The sequence below is a fragment of the Python bivittatus genome, unplaced genomic scaffold, assembly GCF_059951505.1.
Source record: "Python bivittatus isolate LINGU-HERP-01145 unplaced genomic scaffold, Pbiv_v1 ctg000590_np1212, whole genome shotgun sequence".
NCBI classification, from domain to species: domain Eukaryota; kingdom Metazoa; phylum Chordata; class Lepidosauria; order Squamata; family Pythonidae; genus Python; species Python bivittatus.
Window position 1 is genome coordinate 13,375,401 of NW_028277086.1, and position 24,392 is coordinate 13,399,792.

Genomic DNA, 24,392 nt, shown 5'->3' on the forward strand with positions numbered 1-24,392 from the left:
TTCCTGCATGGCATGGCAATTTTGCAGTCACTTTTATGTTTACAAAGTGTTGAGTTTTAAAAGAATTTAAGAGTGGTTTGTGTGAATATACAAGCTTTAAAAATATAAATGCATTAACTCTGTGTGCGTATACAATAATTGTGGGGAAAGAAGAGAGAACTGAATCTATTTCTCTGTCTCTTGTCTGAAAGTGTAGTCTTGTAAACATTTTCCAAATCCTTTAAAAGTAGAGAAGTCCAAGGAGTTCAACTATTAAGAATTCTAAGATGAAGTGACTTGATCCAAACTTCTCAATGTCACTGTGTAAACTAGCCACCAGATTTCATACCTGATGCTGTGGAGCAAAAGCTTAGTGTGATACTTATTTTGAGAAAGGACATGTGTAGAAATGCAAGGCTTGAGAGAAAATATATTAAAAGAAAATATCCAAAGATAGGCAGATTTTGTAAGATTTGTAAAATTTGCACATGAATGGGGAACAAGAGAACACAGACTTGTGGATGAGCAGATACAGGCATGGACATGTCCTGTCTTCTTAATTTGCCCATTTGAGAGGAAGAAGATTGAGCCAGATTTTCTCTTACTGGTACATAAAATCAGGATAAAGCCAGCTTGATCTAGTGGTTAAGATGCTGGACTAGGAGCGGGGAAACTTGAGTTCTAGTCCTGCCTTAGGCATGAAACCAGCTTTGCGCCAGTCACTTCCTCTCAGCCCTAGGAAGAAGGCAATGGCAGACCACTTCCAAAATGTTGCCAAGAAAACCACAGGGATTTCTCTAGGCAGTTGCCAGGAATCAAGACTGACTTGAAGGCAGATGATGATGATCAGCCTTAGCTTGGCTCCTGGTAACTTGGTGGATATGTTTCTATGGTTCTTATTTTTTAGCACCAATACAGGAATGGTTTTCCATTGCCTCTTTTAAAGATATTTTTTCACCATTCCAGTCCAGCCAATAGCCTGGTCTCATCACCATGTATGGTGGATGTGGGTTCTTGGAAAATAGTAGGGGGAAGGAATGTGTGGCATGTATTTGCCCAACCACTACCCTTCCAGAGCTGGCCACACCTAGCAATGATTATCCATGCCTTGATGACAGTCCATCTTGACTACAGGGCACATCCTGTTGGGCTGCCCTTGAAAAAAAGGTCTGGAAATTGCTATTGGGGCAAAATGTAAGAGTCGGGCTGCTGACCAAGGTACAGGTTTGGTATAATGCCTGTTCTGAAAGATCTGTACTGATTGCTTGTTGCTTACTGGGCACAATTTAAGGTGGTGGCATTATTCTTTCAAGACTTAAAGAGACTGCCTCTCCTGTTACAAAGCTGACCAGCAGTTTTGATCAGCCATTCTGAAGATGTCCTGACTGTTAGAGATTCTTCTTTCTGGCACATTGTGTGTGTGTGGCGGGGGGGGGGGGGGGGGGCTCTCGTACATTGCTCCCAAACAATGGAATAGATCTATTCCACCCACCCACCCAGGTTGTGTTTAGGAAATCTGTAAAGATGCCTCATTCTCAACAAATGTTGTTTATATCCTTGTTAGCTTTACTTGGAATTTTTAACTTTTTATATTCTGTTCACATGTAGTTGGGTACCTTGCATGCTTGTCAGAGTGGAAAGGCAGGGTATAAATCAAATACATTTAATTAATAAATAAATACTTACCTACAAACAACCAAGTTTGACCCTACATGGGAAAAGTTGGCCAGATACTGCCACCTACTGAGATCTGCTGGAACACGTTGGCTCCTAAGTGCACCTCTCAGTCCATTAAAGAGTTTCTTTGACCTGGCAAATCCTCTCCAGCTGATTAACCTCTGGGTGAACTTTCTGGGTGAAAGCTCTCATCAGCTCCTTCATCCAACGCCTCTCTTTCTCTATACTCAACATCCTTTGCTCAGTGACCTTGAAATGGCCTCTGATTCCTTACCTGTGTAGGTGAATAAATGCTCAGGCTTTCTCTGATGCTGTTAAACCTATGTGCCAATGCTTGCAGCTAATATTTTGGATCCCCTGAATACATTAAAACATTTTAAAATCAAATTGGCTACCTTGAGCTGCTACAGAAATGTCTTCTTAGTTGCCACTTTGGTATGGTCCTTAAAAAAAAAAAAAGCCAGTATACAAGAAAATGTTGTAAAATGAGATGTCTTTTTTTTCTAGTAGCTTCTTGTTTCCCAATAGGACAAGAATAACCATCAGACATAAAATATGATTGAAGGTTTATATATGTTGCTTTCATTAGGATTAAAATTCTAGGAAAGAGATTTTGATTGATCACAAAGAAACGTTTCCTATAAATGGAAGAGACCAAATGGCACATGGGTTCTCCAGTGAGACTGTTTTTCTCTCACTAAGATTGTTTCCCTAATTATCATGTCTTGGTTCCTAAATTTGTTTTCAGGTTGGTACATTCAGGGCCTGGGAAGGGCTCCCCGCAGTCTGGGGTAGATTTATCCTTTGCCACTCGAACAGGTACACAACAAGGGATTGAGAGCCATCTCTTCAAAACTGAGACTAGCAGAGACCTTTCACTGTGGACTCGGAGCCTAGTTCAAGGTTGCCACAATGCAGCTGAGCTCTCCATGGAAGTCACAACAGGTAAATCGACTGCACAGAAGTTTCTTGGCAACCAAGTTCTTCCAGAGCGGGAGAAATTTTGGTGGACCTCAGCAGCTTCTACCAGTGGCAAACAGGTTGAGAGACCATACTAGATGGTATTGAAAGGAATCTTTTGCATTTTGGAATGATTGGCCAAAGAGCAAAGTCAACTCTGATCCAACATCTTTGTTCATCCTGAATGGCAGATTTTTTAAGAATACTAGCCTGGGCTGTTGTTTTGTTTAAAACATTTGATCAATGGTCTGGCCTCAGACTTGCACTTTAAAAGACATAAACAAACATAGGGAGGAGGAGGAAAGACCAAACTCAACAACAGTTCTGGTTACCAGCAGAGATGAAAACAATTCAGGCAGCCTGCTGGAAGATGTACGTTGAAAAGATTGAGAGTAGAGCAGCTGGTCTCCCGGTGCCCTAGTCTTGCTCCCTTTCTCTACCTCTGCAGTGTCCTGGTCAGACAACCAAGGCAAGTTTTACAGGTTCAGGGCCACAATAAGAGTCAGAGGGAAGCTCTATGGGATGAATTGAACTTCAAGCTTGCCAGCTGTGACCTGAAGTACTGAAGCTGTCCCTTGATTACAGAGCTTACAAGTTGACTTGAGCCCAGTCAGTATTTCAGCCTCACAATTTGCTTGTTTTGTGAAGATACAGGATAAAATGAGGGCAAGAACACCCACTCCCCATGTCTGCTTCTTTAAGCTCCTAAAGGAAAGGCATGTAATATTTATCAATAAATGTAATGTTTATCAATAGATTCCTGGCTATCACAAGAGGTGTCTTAGCATCTAGAAATTTTGAAAAGCAAGACCAATTGGTAAACCTCTTATTCGCTGAAAACTTCACTTTACTCCTTGACTGTAGTATTTTCCCAAAGCCTGATAAACCAGATTCAGGGATGCTATAAGATACCCAGCTCCCTTTTTAATTAAACAGACAGCAATTGGTATTACACCATGGATCTTACCAGTTTTTAATGGTGTACGGTCAGCTGTGCTGAAACCTTTGTGCTATATTAACCTCACTGTTACAATCATTGGAAAGTCTTTCCAATTAGCAGGGAACTCATTAGCATCCCATTAATCCCCAAGCTACTACAGGTATCAGAGTGGCCTCATAATCTTTTATTAACAATATTATGGCTTCTAAAGTGCCATAAATCCTGTTTGTTCTTGTTTTCTTCTTCAGCTTGCACGTACAGAAACCAGGAGTGCCGTTTGACCATCCATTATGACCATGGATTCTCCCTTACAACTGAACCCCAAGTTGGTGCCTTTCCCAAAACTATCTTCCAGTATCCCTACGAGAAGCTAAAATCATCATCAGATGATGGGATTCGGATACTCTACTTGGACTTTGGAGGAAAGGAAGGTGAAATTGTAAGTGTTGGGTTATTTATTCACACATGGAAACCCTGCAGACAGACGGGAATACATTTTCCTGTTCCTTAAATTCAGCAGCTAGGTCTGAATGTAAAATTCTGTTTCTTTCATGGCCTCTCAATTCAATTGGATTTTGGATAGACAGAGCCCTGTTCCCCACTGTCCCTGTCAGCAAGCAGAAGATCAATTATTTGGGTAGGGAGTCAAATGCTAGGCTTGGTTCTCCCTCACATCTCGTCACTGGTTTCCTAATACAGTTCCATGAATACAGCCATGGTGGAATTACAGAGGTAACCTTGTGTCAGCCCTACAAGGTAGACCAGACTAAGATACTGTACCAAGGTTAGGACTACGTTTATTGCTACAATAATGGAAACTTGCAAGTCTGAACATGCTCCCTCCTTCCTTCACTTTATCTAGGGAGGGGCTTGTCTGAGACACTTTGTCAAGTTATTTTCTTGGCCCAGGGCTCAAGGCCCACTTATCTGGCCATTACCTTGATAGTGACTCTTCCTGTCCTTCAAGATCATTCCCTATGCCCTCCACATCATGTTAAGATGTAACATGCCTGGATTACTCCATTGTATAATCTATTGCGGCTCAAAATGCTGCTGTTTAGATGGCCAAGGCTTCAGTTACAATGCTGAGAAATTCATAATGCTGTATTTCAACTAAAATACTTGATGGATCGGACAATAAATTCTGGACCCAGTCCAGAATTAACTACATATAATAACTCCATGTCTCTTTGTGTTCTAATTTCAGCAACTGGACCTTCATTCCTGTCCAAAGCCAATTGTATTCATCATTCATTCATTCCTTTTTGCCAAGATTACAAGACTTGGATTGGTAGCATAAATTGTGTCTATCAATAGCAAGAACAAAAAATGGAACTACTCCAATCCAAATGTCCAACATGTTGTCAACACTGGGAGCTACTAGGATAACATATAACTATTCTGCAGATGACCTGAAGCTCAAATTGGGGGCAAAGTCAATGTTTTGATCAAATATAATAGGGCTCTGAAGAATAAAAGTTATCAGAAACAGGAGTATTTGCTTCAACTAAAACACGTTGCAAGGGAAACAACATTGATTGCTCTCAATAAAGCCGAAATTGAGTAATTAAGAAGTAATAGATTAATACTATATGATGGCATTTCAGATTCATAAGTGTGCCTATATGTATGATTTTAGAGTAGTACTTTCCATCTTGGGTTTTGAGACTCTCTGGGCTTCCCTGGAAGATGCAGCAATTTTTCGATGAAACGATTGGTAATGGTGGAGTAGCTTCTGTGAATGCAAAGTTTTTCCCTTCTCCCATTCTTTGTCTTCCCCACATTTTAGAATGCACTCTCTATTTACCTCCAGGATATCTGGCTGACTGTTTTTGTAAATTGATAATGTATTCTAAATCCTTTGCAAAGTGCAGAGAAATTGAGGTGGGTAGAAATCCCCGAGAGTAGGAAATCTAAAACCCACTGAAAAGTAAAAGCTAAGTAGATAGTTACCATCAACACAGAATTTTTAAAATGAGCTCTGTGCACTATAGACTGTTTTTTTTCTCACCAAACTATATTTCTGTTTTCAAAAAGCAGAAAGAAAGTATCTATGTACAAGTTAGTGGTTTGCTTGTCAAGGGAGGGGGAATGGATTTGACATCCACTGTATTCTTTTTCCAATCAGGAGTACATCAAACTTTGTAACTCACATGGGCAGAGCTCAAGTTGCTACAGGCAGACTGAGTTTGCTGACTTCTCGAGCCCGCCATAAAAAGGGCACTCTGAGTGGAGACACTTGGAGTGAGATCTCAAAAATGTCTCAGATAACACAGACCAGCAGTTAGACAAGACACATTGGAGAATTTGCTGCAAAAACAGTAATGCCCATTCAGCTGATAAAATAACATAACTTTTATAAGATGCAATTGTTCAATTGACAATAATAACTTGAGTAGGGTGGGAGGTGGAATCTGGTGTACTTAATGCATTTTAAAATGTTAAAGTGGAAGTACAGTGGAAGCAGTGCAAATGATAAGCATCTTAAAACATCTTAAAAAGAGAAAATGTATTTCCAATTAGTCAAGGGTGGCTGAACCGTGGTTCAAATGTGATACTGTCAGTGGAATTTTGGCTCATGCATTTAGTGGCTCGTAATTCCCTTGCACTGCCCACAAACCCTTTGCAACTTTTTGGCTGTAGGCCCTCCTAAAGCAAAGGAGAAGCTTTTGTCATGAGGAAGAAAGAAGTAATCCAAGAGGCAGAGGTAGGTAGCCTCCAGGAGAGAGAGGAGGGTGCTGAAGACGTGTGGATGGAAAGGAGACAGAAGAAGCAATTAGCAGTCAGCAATGTTTAAAAAACTGGGAGCAAGGCAAAGAGGAGGAACAGCAGCCTCAGCTAGAAGGTGTTCACAAAACCCTTAGTGCAGAGAGGAAAAAGGTGTGGGTTTTAACTCAGAGAACAGGGGAAATTTGCTGTCCTTTATTAGGCACCGGGGTCCATCGTGCAAAAATCAGAATAATATCATGGGGTATCTTTTCCACTGATGCTCTGGAGACCTCACTTAAGTAGGGAAAGGAAGATTTATCTGCATCCTTCAAGGCCTTTTCCCTCTTCTCATGGCTTTACAGCATAGGGATGGGCATAGGGAGAGGAGTAAGTCGTGTGTGACCTAGGCTTTTCACCACCACCCATGCTCAGCATGTTTCCCCAAGGAGAGAGGGTATGGTCATCTTCCAAGACTTTCCAAGTTTTTAATTAGAAGAATCACAAAGCTTCTCATTCTAACTATTTGAGATTTTAAATGTTGTGTCATGACAGTTCATGGGTATCCGAAAGTTACAGTCTGTAGTTTGGGAATTCTGAAACTTGGTGTAGGCTGAAAGCTTAGCAGCAGTGGCTCATCCTGGTGACTGGCTTTCACGGCATTCACACTTAAGCCATAAGGGATCTATTCTGTCTCATTCTGGAGGACAAGGACAGTCACATCACCAGCAGCCTGGATTGCTGCTGAAGTGTCATTTTAAAGTCATTTTCATATTTCTTGTAAAGGTAAAGCCTTCTTAAAGTCAAACTCAGCTTCATGTAGTTTTCTTGGCTGCAATATGGGCACAACGGGCTTGTTCCTGGATGCTTTCTCTCAGTCCAGCCTACAGCTATAGACCTTTATTTCTGGTTTTCCTTCCAAGTACAAGCCACGTCCAGCCCTGCTTAGCTTCTTATTCATCTGCTGAATGACTGTCAAATATATCAATATTAAAACCCTAATGTCTACACCAAAAGGAAGAAGAAAAAACCTGGGAGAATGCAACTGTTGGGATACAGCACTACTTTTATTTTTTTAAACACTTATTTGCAATATTGATGCCCTTTGACAAGAGACACAAGTTAACCCAGTTGTGCTTTTTTTAATTTATGGACCATAGTAAATAAATACATTTTTTAGGGTTGCTTGGATATGTGCAGTTAGTTGGGAAAATGTTTTACTGTGTGCCCCTGAATTCCCAACCTGAATCTATGCTATTTCCATGCTACCTACAGAATACAAATAAATAAAATAAGCCTTTATGAGGATAGCAAAAAATGGAAGTGTAAATACAAAAAACCTTGCTTGCTTTCAACTTCATTTGAAGAATATTCTCTGCAGTGTTACATCCTCCCTGAAGTAATTAATCTAGGTTTCAAAGTAATTTGATTAAGAGAAAAAACAGGATTCATAAAGGCTGCCCTGTTAATTCTTAAACGTGATTAAGGTAATCTTAGGGAACATTTCAAAGAAGATTGGAAATAAAAGCCCCCTAGATTGAGCTCTTAACCATGGCTAAGATTTTATATATGCAGAAGTCCTACTATAGGTAGTTCTATAAAATAGCCAATTGCCATAAAATGTCTACTATATAATTTCTTTCCTAGCATTTTGCTAGTAATATAAAACTTAATAAAACATTGCTTGATTTTGAGCCTGTGTTGTTCCCATGTGCCCAGTTGGTGCCTAAGCTTCTACTTTTCATTTCATGTGGAGCTTTAAATATATATATATAAAGTAGAGAGACCTCTCTTCTCCAGAGGTGTCTCTACTTTAAAATAAATAGGGATATCTTTGCAGATATGGAACTTCCATTGGTTGGTATCTGTCAGTGACTTACATAATTTGTGATTTAAGCCACATTTTGTGAAAAAACAATAAGGACTCTGAACTAACACTTTCCAATGTAGCAGGATTTTCAAGTTCCTTCCATGGCAGTATTTATTATTGTTAATGAGGAAAAGCCAGAGCATAAAGTAGAATATTGTGTATTTTAGGAAAAGTTAATGCATATGTAAATTCTATTGTACTGCTACTATCAACACCTAACACCCCCCCCCTTCCGCACTGGAATATTATAAATATATCTGCTTTGTATATAATCAGGATTAATTCATTAGTTATATCATGTAATGTACGGTGCTCAAATTACAACATGAAGAAGTGAATAACTAATTTGCAAAAAGAAATATAAATATATATTTATAGTCAAATACAGATTTTGGATGACTCTAGATGGGGTTACTTTAGATGGGGTTGATAGAATGAATTATATGGAACTACCCCAGATTTATAAGAATTTAGTCTACAATATTTATATTTTCAAGAGGGGGGGGGAAAAGACTATATTTAATAAAGTGTCATTTATTGGATTTTTTTGGTGAGGTGATAATTTATTTGACAAGAAGTCATGGATTTTTATTTAGTGGTTTCAGCCTGCTAAAATGTGTAAAAAACAGTGAAGTACTGATTTCATGGGATGGGAGCAATTGTCCCAGGTAAGTTCTCTTACTAAATCACTGTTTGGTAGCTTAGTTCATTGAAATGAGCATCAACCCCATTGCATTTCACACAAATATATTACCAAGTTTGAGAACAATGGGCTCCAATCAACTTAGCAATTGGACCTCTCTCCAGTCTTCTGGGGTCTTTATTCATATCCATAAAAATGAAATTGGCTATGAGCATCCAATGTTTCCTCATTTCAAAATGTACATTTCAAGAAGGGCATTTAGATTGTAGAACAACTGAGTAAGAATGGTAGAGCAATGCTAAGGACTGAGCCTATAAGGTCAAGGGTTGCACAATGCCCTGATCCATTTGAACAGAACACTAGCTGGAGGAGTTATACTTCAAGGATGGAATGAGAGCTAGAGAACAATTAAGAGAAATAACTGAATTTAAATATTTTGTGTTTTGTGAGTTATCCTACCTTTTTTCCCCCAAGATCTTGACAAAGTTGCTTATCTTTGAATCTGAATAGTTTGCTGTCTTGTAAAGTGAGTGAGTTCTGACTGACAACTATCAAAGTAATTTTTTCTGATGGTACTTTCAGAAATTTCAAATGTACCCACCACTCCTGAAAGGGTTGAAATGCCTGGTTTTAAAAAGTACTTACTAAGCAATATTTTGGTTTAGTTTAAACAAACCATTATTTAATTAAATCAGACATTCCGCATATTTGAATGTAATAAAGGATTTAAGTTAAAATGGAAGCAAAAACTTCCAATATCCTAGCAGTGATGCCAGGCAGAAGAGGGGCCTACTGTATAAACCTGAAATTTGAGCATGCTGTTGGTTTAATACTGCAATTATAAGAAGTTAATTGACACAAGAAAAAAAAATCACTTTTCCAACAAAGGCTGTCTTCACCCAATGTGTTTGACCAGGTCTATTAAAGTCATAGTGTCTACATTCATACATCCTAAACTTGCTTATTGTTTGGGTTGGCCCAGTTAACTGTTGTATGAACACAACCCAATCTAGCTACTATTCAGTTACATTTTCTTTAGCACTTAGCAACTTAATACAGTACCTATCTACCAAGTGAGGGCTGCCTTGGTGTAATTTGATTCTTTGTATGGATTTATGGCAAACTGAATTAGAGAGCAAAATGTACTTCAACAAACTGATGTATTGTAACAAATGCATGTGTATTGTCACAATTGGATCCCGAGGAGAGGCCAAAGCACCTATTGTCAGAGTTATGGACTGGTTGTGCCAGTAAGCCGATCACTTTTGGGGAGAGCAATGAAACAAAAGATATTGACAGAGAAACTCTTGAGCAGGGAAGTCCAGTGAAACATAGGCCAGCTACAAAACTTTCCTTGCTTGATTCTACTCTTTGTATTATGGAGGTAAGCAATCCGTAGGCTATGGGCTTGCTCTGGCATAGTTTACCACAGTTCCCATGCCACTCCACTGGATGCTTGGCTGGCTGGGGGACAAAAACTGAAAGGCAAAGAAAATCCTCACAGCTTTCCTTTTTTGCCCATCAAAAGAGTCTGTTTGGGTGTAGGGAATTAGTTTTTGGGGAGGACGGTTCTACGCACAAGCGTCCCTACATGCCCATGATTTTGAAGGTATCTAGTGGTCCAACCAGCACCTGGTACCACACTTTCAGATCCAAAAAAGAAAAATGCCCATCCCATTTTATTGTGCACAACTTTGTTATTATGGATTAGATCATGCAGGTGTGGGATTGACTTAAAAGAACAAGATTTTTGGTGGTCTTCTGGTTCAGATTTAGGGTGCTTCAGCAGAATGATTTGTTTTGAGTAACTTTCTACAAAGTGCAAGACTCTGGTTAATGGCAAACAAGATATTTACAGAGCTAAGCAACTTTTAAATCATGCAGATGGAGAAAATAGCTTTTAAGAAATTCTTTTATTATTCTAGTAAATACTTTACAATACACAAATAACTTCAAGGTCAGTTTTATTATCTCAGAGGTTTGAGAGCCTCACACAGCAGATACTACCAGTTTTAGGCATATCTGTTAACAAGGCACTTTAAGTTGTTTGCTGAATGTACCGCACTTCCTTAAAAAGGTTCTCCACAGAATGGCAACAGTTCTTGCATATGTCACTTCTCCTTGTTTTTTTCTAAAACCCATTCAATGACCTGTAAATAAGCCCAGGAAATGTAATTAAAAATAGAAATAGATATATAAACAAACATTTAAGACATGTTGGGTGATAAAGTGCCAGAAGGTGAACATACTGGATGCTGAGGTAGTTCTCCTAATTTGGGACCTAAGGAAAAACCCTGTGGATATCTAAAATAAGAGCAAGTCTTCTGCTAGGCAATGAACCAGGACTCTAGCAACACTCAGATACATCCTACAAATCAGCATTAAGGGGACGAGTCAGCCCTCTTTCAGATTCAATCAGCGTTTGTCAGTTGACTTGAGGCAGCCTAATTCATAAAGCCAAACTTGGATAAAAGATGGAAGCCAAACCTCAGAAGCAGTTACTTATAACATGGTCTAGGCAAACACTACTTACCTGTTGAACATTGCTGTTAGCAGCCTTTTTCATTTCATCCAGCAGACCCCTAGAAGTTTTCAAATCCTAAATATGAAATACATTACTTTCAAAACATGCTGGTTTATTAATCAAAACATTTAAGATTGCAAGGAAGGAGAAATAATGTCCTTATTAATAACACACTACATTATCACCTTTCCAATATATTAAAAAGTTGTACGTTTTTCTTAATTTAGAAATTCGGCAGCCAAACAAGAAAACCCATTTATTATTGTAATCTTGTCGACGAATCTCCTCACCACTTTTTATTTGTTTGCATCATAGTCTATTTATTCACCCATATTGCTATTTAATTCAATTCCCAAATGTTTATACCCAACCATAAAACCATATCAGAAGTGATGGCGTGACATACTTGTGCAAAATCAGAGGAGTTGCTAACTTAAATATGCAGCAAGGCATATTTAAGAGCCACATCAGGAGAAAAATTGCCACATCATAGAATGGCTGTGCTCACAGGCAGAAGGCTGATATCTCTCAACTGTTCCAGCAAAAACCCTTCGGTTCCTCTCATCCTGGCCTCACCTCCCTCTCAGTGTAGTGGCTTGGTAGTTCCTGCTACCAACAATCCAGGAGGGGACATCTCACCTATCATCTTCCTCCTAACCCTGATGAGTGAGGAAACAAGGGTTCCTCAGTAAACATGACTAGAAGATTCAGCTCTTCTTCCCTGTTCCTGCCCTCCCAATAAAACCATCCTATAAGAGACAGGCAAACCTTATTTTAAAAAGGAGGAATATTAAAACCCTTTTTCATTAACAATGGAGGTAAATGGATGGAGTTGTTCTGATTGTGGGAAAGCAGCAGCTTGGTTGAAAAAGAAAAGTCAGTGTTCAAGCTGACCACAGGATGGCAATGGTCTGCTATGAATAGTGGAACTCTGCCCTAAAGTCTGCAAGAAGTAAAAAAAATATTTTCTGGAACATAGCCCGAAGCTGGAATTTAAGCACTTGATTTTATAATCCATACAGAAGAATAAAGAGAGTAAAACTTAATTAGCAGCACACAGAAAATAACCCCACTATCCTAATGAAAACTCCTCACTGGGTTACCTATTTCTGCCAAGAAAAAATCATCTTCAAACATATGCTACCTTTGTTTCAGTCTTCACTTTTGCCCTGGAAATTTCAAACTTTAAGCTGAGACTTTGAAGAGATGTTATTTCCATGCGTTTTCCAACCCTGATTCACAGCTTCTGGAGTTCTGCCTTTGATTTTAAAAAGCCAAAACATTTTTTCTGTCTCCAGCAGACAGCGCAGCTGAGTTCACCTGCCTCTTTACATGATTCACAGCCATGCTTCATTTATGAATGTGGATTCTGTCTGAGACAACAGGATGTACATTGGGAATGACTAAGTTCTGCCACCTAGCACAAGAGCCCCTTTCAAAGTTTCTGAATTTTTGCATACTTTTGTCATCGAATGTTATCACCAGAGCTTCATATGGGTCCTGCAGTACTTGCATATTAAAGGACTTTAAATGAATAAATAACACCAATGTTTGGTGCTTGTTTTATTTATTTCATAATGAATGGCCAACCCTGCCCAAAATTCTCAAACATTCATCATAGTGAAGTTCTCAAAGCCAAGTTCTCATCATGCCACACACACATTTCTGAAGACCTCCATTAAAAGGCATAGATGCCTTATAGCAGGGTTCCTCAACCATGGCAACTTTATGATGGGTGGACTTCCACTCCCAGAATTCCCCAGCCAACCTTGCTGACTGGGGAATTCTGGGAGTTGAAGTCCACCCATCTTAAAGTTGCCAAGGTTGAGGAACCCTGCCTTATAGTGTGGAAAAGATTACAAAACCATTTTTAAAGCTTTGGAGTACTGACAATCCACCATCAGATACATTGTCTTGAAACAGAGAAGATTGGGACAATAGTTAATCTTCCCAAGAGAATCAAAAATCACTTCAGGAGGGCAGCACTAAGTAGTCAAGGAGGTCATACAACACTTGAAGATCTGCAGGTCACTCTTGCCTTGCTAAGTCAATATTCATTACTGTTCCATCAGAAAAGCTTTGAGTAAAAATGAAAACATGGAAGAATTAACAAGCCAGAAGTCACTGCTACATAAGAACTTTGCCCCAAAGCACCTGGATGGCTCTCCAGACATATGCAGGAATGTTTTATGGACAGATGAGTCAAAAGTGTAATTTTTTTGGACCACATTGGGAATGTTCTGTGTGGCAAAAACCAGACACTGCATTCTACAAAAAGAATTTAACCATGTATTAAATTGGAGATAGTATCATGATCTGAAGATATTTGCTTGAAGGAAGCCTAAATTTGTATCCCAGAATTCTACAGGGGAATATGAAGCCATCTGTGCTGAAGCTGAAGCACAAGCAGCTCGTGGAAGAGAATGCTCAGATATACCAGCAAGTCTGTGACAGAATGGATGAAGAACAAGAATTCTTGGTGTTTGGGAATGGCCATGTCAAAGACCAGATCTCAATCCCATAGAAATATTGGGGCAGGAATTGAAACAATCAGTTTGTACCAGAAAAACTTCAAATACTTTATTTCATGCTAGAAAACCCTGAAATGGAGCAGACAGACATGGAGAAATGCAACTTGACAGACTAAAATGCAAAAATTCAGAAAACCCAAAAGGGTAAAAACCTTTTTTCATAGATCTCTATCAATGTGTTGGCACCACGTGCCAAGAAATCCTCTCGATATAAAGGATAATGCTAAATATTCAGTTTCAGTTCAGCCAAAGAAGTGATGCAACAAGTTATTTAATATTGACTGTACTGTACACCCCTGAGAACACAGTACCCCTCTTCAAAGACACCTGCGTGAGATCTCTGTACATTACTAGAGCAGCATTTTATCACTAAATTGATAAACTATAACTTGGGGGCATACCAAAAAAATTGTTATTATATTTGCCAACTTATCTCAGCATTTACAGTGTATCGCGACTTCTCAATTCCTGAAATAGGGTAATATGATGGCTTGCATATCACCAGTTAGGGGAAAACAAGGACTGAACTTTTCTCCTTTTAAACCATCCAACAAAAACCTATTATTCCACAGCTTGATCATGTGGTATTTTGCACATAGAAAGAGGGAACATTTGAGTACCTTTAAGTAACACTTGGATATTTCAAATAAACGTTGACTGCATGTTGTAAAGCACTTGTGGTCTTTAGCGATGCCATGCTTCTCAAGAGTATTCCTCACTACGTCCTTCAGCATCTTGGAGGAAAAAGTAGGCATATTTTAAATTCAAGAGCCACCATATCCGCCTTTCTCTCAAGGCACCAGTTACTCTCATTTCAGCTCTGCTCTGTAACCATACAACGTATTCCAGAGGAGCAAAACTCCAACCCATAACTTCTGGCTTGGAAGCTGCAGATCAACCTCCTGAGTTGCCAGCAGGCCACAGAAGGCCTTTTGGTGGTGCAGTGATGTCACCAAAAAGGATAGGGTTAAAAAAATTCCAGCTTGGAATTTCCTTTGCAGGCTGAGACAGCAAACAATATGAGCAAAATGGGAAAGCAGTTGGAGCAGAGGGTTACAGAACAAGTTCAAAAGGATAACTACATGTAGCTCGAGGGCTTCCAGGTGAGATTTACAGGATTTATGCCTCTCTCACACTGCTCTAGGCAAAGTAAAAACAGCTAGAAATGAAGTTATATATGTTATCTTGAAAAATTCTTTACCCGTGTATGCTTCTGAGATCTTGATTCCTTTCTGGGCTTCAGCATCTCTGACTCCTCATTACAGTTCTGGCTTGCTGAACTGCTCCCGGAAATTACTTTGGTCACCCAATTCTGAGAACATTTGACTGCTGCAGTGGGCAGAGAGTCTGAAGTCTTCAGGCAATGCTTGGGGACAGCTGCTCGGCAACTTCTGCTGATTCTGCTTGCCTGGGGCAAGGCAGAATCTGTACCTTCAGACTGCAGTAACCTGAAACGAGGAGTGAAAGAAGAGGAGCGTATTTCTTTTAAGAAAATGTATGTATGCTGGCTTTGATTTGTTTTTAAAATATTGTAACATTGGCATCTATCAACATTATCAGCCTGAAAGAGAAATGAACATATTGATTGATTAGGTGCCATCAAAACATTGCCTTAGTGACCACATTAAATAGATTCTCTCCATGACCATCTGTCCCAAACCTGACCTTGCAAGTCTTCACATGCAAATACATCTATTTTGATATATGGCACAAATGATTAAATGGAACCACTGTTGGACACGTTGCTCTCAGCCAGCATTGTGCAAGATTTTCCAATCTCCTACAGGGCTTATGAAAATGCCACCAGATCTTACTTCAGTATAGAAAAGGTTACACTGAAGGTTATCATATCTGAAAAAATGATAGGGAGGAAGAAAAACAACAACATTATGTAACAGCTATGCAAAATAGTGATTAAGAGGGGAAAAAAGATCTCAACTTCTATTTATTTTTAAATAGTATGTTACCTCCTGTTGGGATAAAAGCCCTCTAAATCTTTTGATCTCCGTTTTAGCTTAGATGTCTCTGTTTGGAGCTCCCTTTGTGAAGATTCCCCATCAGGGACACTTCCAGGCTCTGACGAAACTGCCGGAGATGGCAGGGGACTCCAGACACAGGGCACAGGGCAAGACTCCTTTGTGCAGGTGGTCTGAGTTTCATAACGGATAAGCCGAGACTGAAGTTCAGCAAACTCCCCATCTCTTTCCAAAGCTCTTCTGTTGTCAAGGCAGTACCTAACATTCAATATTAAAAACAGTTTCAGAACCACCAGCATTGCAGAAATTCTGGGCTTATTCTTGAATAAAGAAAAACTTGATGCCCTTTCACTATCTTGCTGCATGGAGATGTCTCCCTTGCGTCTCTTACTTGGATTACTAATGAAATTCGAAAAAGAGATGCTCATTGTTTGCTATGAAATAGAATAAATGGTCTCACAGATCATGTACACATTTCACAACCTGCCAAATCTCAGTTCACAATCTACAGACAACTGTAACAAAATCATCATTTTTACTTTGAGAAAGTTATTTTCTGCTAGCAAGAAACAATAGGTAGAGTAGGATCTGGGGTCTCAAGCTGGAATCTCTATGAAGCTAAGCAGATAACCTTTGGACTAGTCATGCTCTATCTTATGGGTCTCTCAATCACTAGGTGATTCAAATTCAATTACGAACAAGAGTTGTTTCACGAGATGGATGGTGACAAATTTGATGAATAAACAAACAAACAAACAAACAAACGTTCATTCTTTAATGCTTAGAGCAGGGTAAATATACATAGCTTCCAATGATCCAATGCATTTCCCACAGTGGATTTATTTGCTTGAAACAGTTTCATATTGTCCTTCATTCTCACCTGCATTTCTGAGCAGTTGAACAACCATAATCCAAACAAAAAAGATCAACAGAATCAAATAAATGGGCAATCTGCATGAGTATATCACTCTGCTACCTGAGAAGAGATTTAAGCCCTTAGAATTTGGACAAGATGTCATGCATACTCAGAAAAGGTTATGACATGAAGAGAAACTGTCCATTCCCCTAATGGCTGAGCATCCCGGGGGTGGCTGTCTCCAAATGCCAATTTTCCTGAAGGCAAACCTGTGAGGCTAAAGGAAAAGGAACTTACTCAAGAATCTATGTACAAGATGGAGAGAGGATCTGAGTCCCAAAAATAAAAGCATGCTTTTGAATTCTTCATGTTCTGTTTCAATATCCATTTCTCAGAAAGGTATGTTGTCAGAGACCAAAACTGAATACAAGATTGAGTGGGGTTTGAGCCTCAAAGCTAACTTACATATTTGCCCCCACAAAGCATAACAAAATGCCTATTTCCCAAGAGGCATTTGGTGACAAACCCTGCAACCAAAATCTCCACCCAACCTCTCCAACACCAGTAATATATACAAACCTCTATGAAATACAGTTACCTCTATGAAACTGTAACACCACACAGTAAATAAACTGAATGAATGTGAAAAGGCACTAATTTTTTTTTACATCTACAATAAACACATAATATCTTTTCCTTTTTCCTTCTCTTTTAACTTCCTTTCCTAGATGCCTCTCTAGACTATGTCTTTTGTGGGGAGAGGAGAGCAACTTTAAAACACTGGGCTGCCAAAGGCAATCACTCTAAAACACTCAGAAGTGTTTGGAAAAAGAACAACGGTGTCTTGAGAGTGGGCTTCCCTTTGCCTCCCAGCACTGGTTGGTTTATTTCAGTGTTTCTCAACCTTGGCAACTTGAAGATATGTGGACTTCAACTCCCAGAATGCTTGGAGTTGAAGTCCACAAACCTTCAAGCTGCCAAGGTTGAGAAACACTGCTTTATTTATTTAAAAGTTAGGAAGGGTATGGACCTGCCAAATTTGCCCTAACAATTCTCTAAGGTCAGGGCTTGACCTACGGAATTTAATGTGATGCAGAAAGCCACGAACGTGACCATGGAGAAGGCATCCAAAAGCAATTAGAACAATAACGGGTGCAGAAGAAGTGTTTGGTCCAGGGGGCGGGAAAGTATTAGAAAAGAACTCAGACTAGCTATTCCTGAATCCCTGGGGCAGTGTTTCTCAACCTTGGCAACTTGAAGAATTTTGGGAGTTGAAGTCCACACATCTTCAAGCTGCCAAGGTTAAGAAACTCTGGTTTATTTATTTAGAAGTTAGGAAGAATAGGGACCTGCCAAGTTTCTTCTTCCTACTTCTATTTTGCCATAAAAAAACATTAAATCAAATAAACTACAAGCTTAACAGCTTTACTTTCAACTGACAGCACTGTCAGAACATGTTTGGTCTTTGCCTTTATAAACGCATGTATTCAAATCAAGACATTACCTTTTGATTTCAAGCAACAGATCACCAAATGTGAAAAGAACTGGTACATGCACATATTGTACGCTAATGTTTAAATATTTTCCAAAACTTGATTTGTACTGAATGAGAGGGGCTGGGAAAATAGTTCTTACTCAAGACCATGGTAATGGCAGCCAGCAGCTTTTTCAAAAGGCAAAGCTCTCAGTTTTCGAGGTGTCAATTCAGGTGTCAAAAAAGCACTGTCACTGAAAAAAGCATAGAGAATTCACCTGAAATCAGAGTTATTACTTCCTTGTAGGAAAAAAAATACATTTTTACAATATGAATTGGAACAATCACTCTCATTAGCAGCATATTATGAAAACTACACATTTGAAGCTCATCTGATTTGCAGCATGTTCATTTTATTTTTTATGTATTTCTCTCATTTATATACCATCAGGATCCAAGGACTCCTGGTAGTTAAAGCATATAACATTGATAAACGAAAGATGAAAAATATAATAAAAATAAAATTGCCACTATAATTACAATAATCAAATAGAACCATCCAAAGTAAGGCAACCACAACTTTGAAAGACCCTTTGTAATAACTTCATCTTGACCACTTAATCAAGTGAATCATCATATAGCCTCAGGTGGAAGCTATCCCATAGGGTGTGACAACTCCCACCCATCCCAAGCCATCATCAAGTTCACCTCCTATGGTGTAAGAATCCATAGCATCTTCATCTGGGACAACTGTATTAGACAAATTGGTTCTGCCTGGAGAAGGGGGTCTTGCAAGTACCTAGCAGCCGAATATTCAGGCTTTAAAGCCAAACAGCACCGAACTGTACTCAGAAGCTTACTGGAAACCAAAACAACACCTGCAGTATAAATGTAATATGGCTGTACAGGTAGTCCTTGAGTTACAACTGCAATTGGGACCAGGATCGCTGTCACTAAGCGATGCAGCTGTAAAGTACAATGTTACGTGACTGCATTCCTTAGCGACGGCAATCCAGGTAGTCCGGTTGTTGTTGTAACCCAAGACTCGCAGGTCGTTAAGCGGGAAGTGGATGGAGTCCCAGGTAAGGAATGCGGGGATGCTGTAGGGGGGTGGAGAAGGCCCTGGGAGGCCTGGCACAAGCTGCACGCAAGTTGGGGGAGGGGGTGCTCAGTGCAGCGCAAGCTCAGAAAGGCCAGGGAATTAGGGTGCAGGGGGCATGCGATCACAGGGAGGCCAAGGAAAGAGGGCATGGGGTGAGTGCATCTAAGGGAAGCCATGGAAAGTGCGTGGGGTACATGTGTATATGTATGGAAGTGCAGGGAGGCCAGGGAAAGAGGATGTGGAGCGCATGCATGTGTGTGCAAATGCAGGGAGGCCAGGGAAGGAGAGCTTGGTGCGTGTGAGTGAAAGGCCAGGGGTGGGGGAGACTTACTCCAGCAACTTGTGACCTTCCTTGCTGGCTTTCCCTTGACTTTGCTTGGGGGAAGACAGCTGGGAAGGGTGCAAATGGCAATCACATGACCGTGGGACACTGCAACTTGTCATAAGTGGGCTGGTTGCCAGGCTCCCAAATTTTGTTCACAGGACTGTGGGGATGCTGCAAGAGCCAGAACTTCGAGGACCAGTCATAAGGACCTTCGTTCAGCACAGCCATAACTTCAAATGGTCTGTGAACGAATGGTCGTAACTCAAGGACTACCTATAACAGGTCTCTCCCATCAATACATTACACCAATTGCAGTTTCTAAGTAATAGTCTTCAATGGTAGAATGCACTGCAGTACTCCAATATGGGTGGTGGGATGAGGACATGATTGCCAAGTTCTTCTGCTTAACACAAGGCCACAACTGTGCACCAGCTGAAGCTGGGCAAAGGCCTCCTAGCCATGACTCCAGCTGCATATCACACAGTATGCATGGGTCCAGGAGGACACCCAAATTGCAGAGCTCCTCTTTCAGAAGTGCCACCCTCTCTAGAGGCAGCTCTGGAGCAAACATAGCCAGATTATGTCTGGATTTATTTTTAGCTTCCTAATCTAACAATTGTGGATGGTGGCCCCACATTGTTTAGCTTCCAAGACTGGCCAAAGTTGATTAACTGCTACCACTTGCTGAACTGACCTGGTACTAATTTCCCTTCTAGTGATGACTTCAGGAATAGCAACAAGGGCTCTACTTCTCCACAATCATACAACACTAGCTGCGAAATAAGCTAGCTATGACATAGATTGTACTGAGAATCTCTGCTCTGTACACTGTTGTACTTTCAAGTCCAATTCCTTGTAAAATTTCAGAAGTCATCTAGAAATTCTAGGTTTCAGTGCCATACATAGTCCTATATAACTCTCCATTATTAGAAGCAATAACAATGGAGAGTTATAGGAATTGCACCAATAATCAAATATATATTCAAGTAACAGAATTCTCTTTGTCTTGGTAGAATATTTTGTTGCTTTTTAAAAGTACAGTTTATACATATGCTGTCACTGGTTAATCAAAACAAGACAACTTGGCTGACATTCCAAAAACAGCTTTCATTCCCATTCATTAAAAAAAATTGGCTTAGATCAGACAGTATGAACAATATCCTCCACCCTCAATTTTCTAGATTAGTTCCTAAAAGTAATTGTAGTTTGCCATAATGTGTATTTGCAAACTATGATTAGCTTTAATCCTCTGAGCAGATGGTCTGAAATTCTGTTGTCAATGTCAGAGGACACACTATTAGTTGTGAGCAATAACGTGAAAGGGAAACTGCATGTAAGGAAGGAAGGAGGGGCCAAGCCCCACCCCAACTCCAATGCTCCAACCAGGTTTTAAGACTCATCTGAAGGAATCCCTTGTTATCAGTCTTCATTAAGGTCTATCAAGATTATAACTATATTTCAGTGTTGGTTCAAAGGTTTCTGTAATAATGCAGGGTAAAACAAAACTCATTTTAATAAATCATTCTGAATTTCTCATCTGCATTTGTACTGCTGCTATATCCTTCTGAGCAATACATAAAGTTGGAGTTTGCAACTTGAAAAAAGACCCTGATACTTCAAATATGGGTGTTAGAACCAGTATCTGTTAAATTATTTGAGGTGCTTCAAAAGACCACACAGCTGGAAAACTGTGAGCTTACATAATCAGTAACTACACGTGAATGCTCCCAAAAGCAATCATATTCCAATGTGCAGAAACAGAACTTGTGCTTAGGATTCTCATCTGAGTCAACTGAACCCAGGGTTGTATGTGCAAGACAAGGACTTACTGCACCTCTTTGGAATGTGCAAGGGCTGCAGATCTCCTATAGGCAGTCCTTCTGCAGTGAAGTACTTAAGCATCTCTCTAGCATCAAGTAATGCTGAATCCTTCTGGCCATTTTTATGGCCCAACAGCTGCTCAGAAACTCTAAAAGGAAAATCAAACAGATGAGTGGAAAGCTACACTGACATGACAGTTACACACCTTCACATAGCTGTAAATGCTTACCTTGTTTTTTGCTTAATCTTTTCAGAATTTTCCAAGTTCTGCAGGACATTTCTTTCAGGCCACTTCAAAGGATTTGAACCTTTTAGCTCCAGTTCTGAGAATGGTTGGGACAGTGGGTGAGAGGAAGGGCAAGAAGTCAAGGCAAGCATTTAATCCACTGCAAAATCTATGGACAGTCATCGTCTGCTTTAATCCAGACACAGCAAAGAATGTGTTAGCTTCCCATTTTGTGTAATTAAAAGTTTTGTGGACCAAAGTTTGAATATTTCTACCCAGCTTCAATAAAATCAATTATTTACAAACCTCTTACTTTTTGCAACAATTAGAATACCTATTGCCTACATACTATAACAGCAAGTATTATTAGCTTCAGTTATACTTTGTGGTAGCAACAAAAATGAACAGTCACAACATAACATGAGACAATTGTAAAGAGACCAAAGTCTTGCCCTGTGCTCTTTCTTATCCTTATTTCAATCTTCTTCCTCATTCTCTTGGTGGGGAATACCAGTGGTCCTATCCACCAATACCTTGATAGTATTACCTGCTACAAAAAGTTGTCCACCCCAAGTCCTCCATTAATCAACCCCAAAGTTCAATCACCTCCCATTTCTCTTCTTCGCATTCTGCATTAAATTTGAATGGATACAATATGAATATTCACTTATTAAAACAGTCTAACTTATAGGCAATGTATCTATATATTTATCCTAATGATTCTAATTAAGTAACAAAATGATGCCTACCATAAACGGCTTCCTGATCTCTAGTTTTAGTCATTGCTCCTGGACAAACAGTACTTGGATAGCTAACCTTCCATAATTCTAGAAAGCGTTCCCTAGTGTATGTTAATAGATTTTTCAGTTCATTCTTTAAAGCAACTGGCAGTTGCCCAGCAAATGCTTGTCTCTCTGTAAAACAGAAAACGAAAGCTCAGCTTAATTTAGGGGTCACTGATATGCTATTATGAACCCAAGATGTATATTAATGCTATTTCACTGAACTGAATTATTGCATCATCCTGTTATTAAAAAAAACAGGGCTACAAATACAATCACTTATATAAGCTTATGGAGAAATGCCTTTGCAATTTGCTAGATACACACACTTGTGCATATCATTTTAGCAGGCTATTCACAAAACATTTTCTCCAAGTTATACTTTTCTTTCAACAGTTTTCCTGATTTACTGAACAAGTTTAGAAGAAAGCAAACATTACAGACTGGAAAATAGAAGGCACCACTCAAGAAGGAATTCTCAAAGCAAAATGAATGGGACTGTCATATCTCCCTAAAGCAGTGTTTCTCAACCTTAGTAACTTTAAGATATGTGGATTTCAACAAACTCTTGGGCAGCTGTTATCGCCAAGCAATGAAAAGTGTAGTTAATAATTAAAAATAGAAATATAGGGTAAATCCAAATTACTTCAAATCAGATATTGGAAGGAAATTTATTTATCATTTTTATTTTTATTTTTATTTTTATTTTTTTATATATATATATATATATATGTATGTATGTATGTATGTATGTATATAAAAAACATATATATATATGTTTTTTAGTGCCTGCAGAAGTAGGATGGGACTATCTCTAATCAGGTAACCTGGAGCTAAATTACCCAATGTTGGGAAAGATTGGAGAGAAAATCAATATCTTCACCTACACCTTGTGAGTGGTAAAATTTAGTTAAATAATTAACTTTTTAAAAAGGAAATTAGATTTAAGTGATCTTTAAAGCCTGCAGTTCTTATACACTATTATGTAGGAGGAAGTCTGAATAACAAGCACTGTCAAATTAAACTCCAAGTTGAGATAACTTTAGTTTATCAGTTTACTAGCTAGCTGTTCCGTGGTACTCACTCAGGCAGTGATTCAAAGTCAGTGCTTGGAGATGAGCAAGTTTCTTCTCTCTTTGTAAAATCTGTTCTCCATAAAAATGTGGGAAAACTTTGATAAACTCTTCAAAGAAACCTGTGTTGATAAGGGAAGGGATGATTAAAAAAAAATGAAGTGATCAAATTACATCAAATTCTAAAATTTAGCAAAATAAATTACTTGAGAGAGAAAATATTAGACTATGATCAGGGAAATTAGGTTCAAGACAACCTCTACACACTGGATGACTTTGTAGAGAGTACCATGTACATTTTATTGAGGCTTCAGGACATATATCCTCTGAATGGAAACTGGATTCATTAACCGAAAAGTATCTGTAGTACAGGTAGCCCTTGAGTTACGGCAGTAATTGGGACTGGAATTTCCATCGCTAAGCGATGTAGTTGTAAAGCACAATGTCACATGACCACATTGCTTAGCAGCAGCAATCCTGGGGCTCCCTGTTGCTGTCGTTAACTGAATTCCACTAGTCATTAGTCAAGGACCCACCCCAATCCAAGCCATTCTGGGCTTGGTCCCTACCAGCCCCGAGCCTCAGTTCTTCCAAGGTAAGGGACAACCTCTCCTTCAACTCCCCCAATTGTCTATTCCCCTCCATCTCTTCCCTTTTGGTCATCCTGCACCCAGAGCCACAGCACACCAAGAAACCACTGAGCCCCAGCCACCCTTGGAAGCCCCAGCCTGCCCCAGCCCAGTCCAGCGGCAGTCATCCTTGACATTCTGCACTCTAAGGCCCCTGCTGCCCTGCGCTCTGCCGGTCCAGCTGATCTCCGCTGTCTTCTTGCTTCCGCTGCTGATGAGGCATGCCCACCCTGGCCGTTCACAAGATAGCTGCTGGCCATGTGAGGCTGTCTTCCCCAGGTCTCACGAGGAAAGAAAG

General features: G+C 39.6%; 2 protein-coding genes across 3 annotated transcripts in view; one reads left to right on the forward strand and one right to left on the reverse strand.

Annotated features, from left to right (window-relative positions):
• Window positions 1-8,335, forward strand: part of SNTB1 (syntrophin beta 1) — a 97,033-nt gene extending 88,698 nt beyond the window's left edge. The window contains exons 5-7 of the mRNA XM_088149003.1: window positions 2,405-2,601; window positions 3,805-3,995; window positions 4,764-8,335. Of these exons, the coding sequence (XP_088005129.1) occupies window positions 2,405-2,601; window positions 3,805-3,995; window positions 4,764-4,856 (481 nt within the window). The 3' untranslated portion in view covers window positions 4,857-8,335. The remainder of the gene's footprint in view (window positions 1-2,404; window positions 2,602-3,804; window positions 3,996-4,763) is intronic.
• Window positions 8,336-10,033: 1,698 nt separating this feature from the next.
• MTBP (MDM2 binding protein) overlaps window positions 10,034-24,392 on the reverse strand; it is a 32,210-nt gene continuing 17,851 nt past the window's right edge. For both annotated transcript variants that reach the window (XM_007440844.3, XM_088149008.1), the window contains 10 exons: window positions 23,477-23,587; window positions 22,360-22,524; window positions 21,614-21,707; window positions 21,398-21,532; window positions 18,298-18,390; window positions 15,798-16,064; window positions 15,032-15,278; window positions 14,451-14,564; window positions 11,309-11,374; window positions 10,034-10,925 (listed from right to left, as the gene is read on the reverse strand). In XM_007440844.3, the coding sequence (XP_007440906.2) occupies window positions 10,887-10,925; window positions 11,309-11,374; window positions 14,451-14,564; window positions 15,032-15,278; window positions 15,798-16,064; window positions 18,298-18,390; window positions 21,398-21,532; window positions 21,614-21,707; window positions 22,360-22,524; window positions 23,477-23,587 (1,331 nt within the window). In that variant the 3' untranslated portion in view covers window positions 10,034-10,886. The remainder of the gene's footprint in view (window positions 10,926-11,308; window positions 11,375-14,450; window positions 14,565-15,031; window positions 15,279-15,797; window positions 16,065-18,297; window positions 18,391-21,397; window positions 21,533-21,613; window positions 21,708-22,359; window positions 22,525-23,476; window positions 23,588-24,392) is intronic.